This window comes from Orycteropus afer, unplaced genomic scaffold (assembly GCF_000298275.1).
Source record: "Orycteropus afer afer isolate SDZICR_OR568_19922 unplaced genomic scaffold, OryAfe1.0 scaffold00258, whole genome shotgun sequence".
Taxonomy (NCBI): Eukaryota; Metazoa; Chordata; class Mammalia; order Tubulidentata; family Orycteropodidae; genus Orycteropus; species Orycteropus afer.
The window spans coordinates 660884-664825 of record NW_006921845.1 but is presented as its reverse complement, the minus strand read 5'-3'; the positions used below and the strand labels follow the sequence as shown (position 1 = coordinate 664825).

Sequence of the window (3942 nt, the reverse complement as noted above, 5' to 3'; positions counted from 1 at the left end):
TGAGACTAAAATAAAATATTTCAGAGCACTATATTATGATCCACACATCTCAGAGGTTCTGTTCATTTGAAAAATAGTTTTCTTTCTTTTTCATTCTTCAGATTGAATATTTTTTTTTTACTACAGCTTCAATTTAAGGGACCTTTTCTTCCATCAGGTCCACTGTTAACATCGTGAATTATTATTTCATTTTTCATATTGTAGAATTCCCTTTTGTTCTTTTCCTTTAAAAAAACAACAACCTTTTATTTTAGAATGGTTCTAGATTTACAGAAAAATTGCAAAGATAATATAGAGAATTCCGATAGCTCTCACACCCAGTTTCCTATTAACCTCTTACGTTGTTGTTATGTGCCATGGGGTCAGACGCGATTCATAGCCACCACTCCTTGGGTTTCTGAGGCAGTATCACTATGGAAGTGGATTGCTCCATCTTTCTTCTGAGGAGTGTCTGGCGGATTTGAACCACCAGCCTTCTGGTTAGCAGTCAAGTGCCTTAGTATATATATTTTTTAATTAATACACAAATATATTATTAATAATTAATGCATATATAGTTTCTTTGCTTTAATCTTACATATACCACTCATTCCCAAGTTACTTTTCTCCCACCATCGTCAGTGAGGTTGTTTCATGTATTTGTAATCTAGTTAAATGTTTTTGTAACACTCTTCATTCCATCCTAGGATCCCCTGACTTTCAAATTAATCTTTTAGTATTTGCATACATACATACTCTTTTTGTTGTAGAGTTCTATGGCTTTTGAAAAATGCATAGTGTCATATATCTACGAACTCAGTGTCATACAGAATAGCCTAAAAAATCCTTGGTGCTTCAGCTATTCAAACTTCCTATCCCATAACCACTCGCAACCATAACTTTTTCATCATCTCTCTAGTTTTTCCTTTTTCCAGAATATCATATAACTGGAATTATATAGTACATAGCCTTTTTAGACTGACTTCTTTCACTTGGCTGCACTTTTGTAAGATTTATCCATGTCCAAGTCATTTTCTGGCTTGATAGCTCATTTCTTTTTATCATTGAATTCATCAGTTTGTTTATCCATTTACCTATTGAAGGATATTTTGATTGCTTCCAATTTTTGGCAAACATGGATAAAACTGGTGTAAACATTCATATGGAGTTGTTGGGTGGGCATGAGTTGAGATCAGTTGGATAAATACTTAAGAGTGTGCCTACCATGTTGTATGTATGGTAAGATAATATTTGCTTTGCAAGAAATTGCCAGGTTGTCTTCCAAAGTTACTGTAACATTTTGCATTTCCACAGGCAATAAGTGAGAGTTTCTGTTGTCCTACATTCTAGCCAGCAATTAGTTTTGTCAGTTATTTTTTTAGCCATTCTAATGGGAGTGTAATGACTCATAGTTTTTAAATTTACCATTCCTTAATGACTATGATGATCTGGTAGCATAGTGCCTAAGGCCCTTGACTGCTAACCAGGAGGCTGGTGGTTCAAAATCACCAGCCTCTCCTGGGAAGGAAGGTTGGGCAATCTATTTCCACAGTAATACTGTCTTGTAAACCCAAGGAGGGGTCATTGTGAGTGGGTCCCACTCGACCATGCATAATAACAACAACAACAATGATCTTTAGTACCTTTTACATGCTTATTTGCCAGCTGTGTATCTTCTCTTGTGTGGTGTCTGTTCAAATGTTTCCCTCATTTTGTAATGGGATTGTTTGCTTTCTTATTGTTGAATTTTAAAAGTTCTTTGTGTATCTTGAGTATGATTCTTTCATTATATGTGTGTTTTGTATTTTCAGGTTCTGGCTTGTCTTTTAATTCTCTTAACAACATCTTCCACAGAGCAAAATTTTTTCACATTAATAAAATCCAACATCAATATTTGTTTCATGGATTGTGCTTTTCGTGTTGTGTCTAAAAATGCATTATCAATCTCAAAGTCATGCACATATTCTTCTGTTTTCTTTTAGAAATGCTATACAACTTACATTTAGGTCTATGATTCATTGTGAGATAATGTTCATGAAATAAGGACTGGTATGTAGGGATTTATCAAGTCATCTATATCAAGGCAACACATAGTTATAAAATATTAAATTAGAAGATACTTTGAAGCCATTTTGCCTAATTTATGTCATAGGTGGGGAGGTGAGACTCAGAGAACTTCAGAGAACTGCTCATCTTTCTTTACTCAACTAGTTCCTGGCATAATTGATATTCACTCCCTCTCTAGAAACCTTTCTTCTACATCCATCTCTCAATTCTTGAGGGCTTGCTATCAAAAATTGTTGTTAATTTACCCTGAAATTTATACTTCTGATGTTTACTTACACTGATATGATGTTCAAGTGCTTGGTGTACTATTGAACTGTGTACTATATTCATGTAATGGTAAATGAAATAGTAGGGGATTCCCAAAGGAGGCAGAGAATATTATTTCAGAGAAGTTTGTGGATCCCATGATGAACATATCCATTTTACTCAGCAGGTTCATTTCCCAGGTCATACCAAGCAGATGATTCCAGCCAACTATTCCCAGGTGACAGGTTTTGTACTTCTGGGGCTCTCTCAGACATGGGAACTTCAGTTCTTCTTCTTCATTGTCTTTTCTGCTGTGTATCTTATGACTGTAACTGGAAATCTCCTCATTGTGGCTGTAGTAACCTCTGATCCACACCTGCACACAACCATGTACTTTCTCTTAGGTAATCTTTCTTTCCTGGACTTCTGCTACTCTTCTATCACAGCACCTAGGATGTTGGCTGACCTACTCTCAGGCAACCCCACCATTTCCTTTGGTGGCTGCCTGACCCAGCTCTTCTTTTTTCACTTCATTGGTGGCATCAAGATCTTTCTGTTGACTGTCATGGCATATGACCGCTATGTTGCCATTTCACAGCCCCTGCGCTACACTCTCATCATGAATCAGACTGTCTGTGGGCTCCTGATGGCAGCCTCCTGGGTGGGAGGTTTCATCCACTCCATTGTACAGGTTGCACTGACTATCCAGCTGCCATTCTGTGGGCCCGATAAACTGGACAACTTTTACTGTGATGTGCCCCAGCTGATCAAATTAGCCTGTACAGATATCTTTGTCTTAGAGCTTCTGATGGTGTCTAACAATGGCCTAGTGACCTTGATGTGCTTTCTGGTGCTTCTGGGATCTTACACAGCACTGCTAGTCATGCTCCGAAGCCACTCACGGGAGAGCCGCAGCAAGGCCCTGTCCACCTGTGCCTCCCACATTGCTGTGGTGACCTTAATCTTTGTGCCTTGTATCTATATCTATGCAAGGCCATTTCGGACCTTCCCAATGGATAAGGTGGTATCTGTGCTGTATACAATGGTCACCCCCATGCTGAATCCTGCTATTTATACTTTGAGAAACAAGGATGTTATCATAGCCATGAAGAAGCTGTGGAGGAGGCAAAACTTCTTTCTTGGTGCCCCAGAGCACTAACCCCACAGATAGTTAGAAAGGCAGGAATTCTGAGAGATGCATCAGGTTAACAACCTGTTTAGAAGGACCTATGAGGTGGCTTAAACTATTTATCCACTGGTTCTTGATTGTTCTTTGCCTTAGTCAAGTCCTGGTAATCTGAGTGTTTAGCCATGCTAGAGCCTATTATGAATGTTCTAGAACTGCTCCCAAATCCCTCTTACAGAAAAACCTTTAAGAGCTGTGCATAAGTGATGATTGATTGAGATGACACTTTCACAGAAGAGCATGACATAGGCCCTGAAAGGAAGCTCCAATTGCAATATGCATGGTGTTTCTTTCTTAATTAAAACACATTTGAGGAAGTCAAAACATATGTAAAGAAGTATAAACTTTCTGGAGACAGGAGAAACCCCAATGTTACAGTAGGTGTAGGACCCTAAATCCCAATTTCAAGAAGCTGATTGAATTTATGATCAACAAAGAACATAGCAATTACCTTGGAAAAAGTA

General features: G+C 38.2%; 1 protein-coding gene across 1 annotated transcript; it reads left to right on the top strand.

The window, feature by feature from the left end:
• Positions 1-2506: 2506 nt before the first annotated feature.
• On the top strand, positions 2507-3451 carry LOC103204761 (olfactory receptor 4D5). Its single transcript, XM_007949965.1, has one exon. It carries the CDS (start codon positions 2507-2509, stop codon positions 3449-3451), a length of 945 nt encoding a protein of 314 aa, XP_007948156.1.
• The last annotated feature ends 491 nt before the right edge of the window (positions 3452-3942 follow it).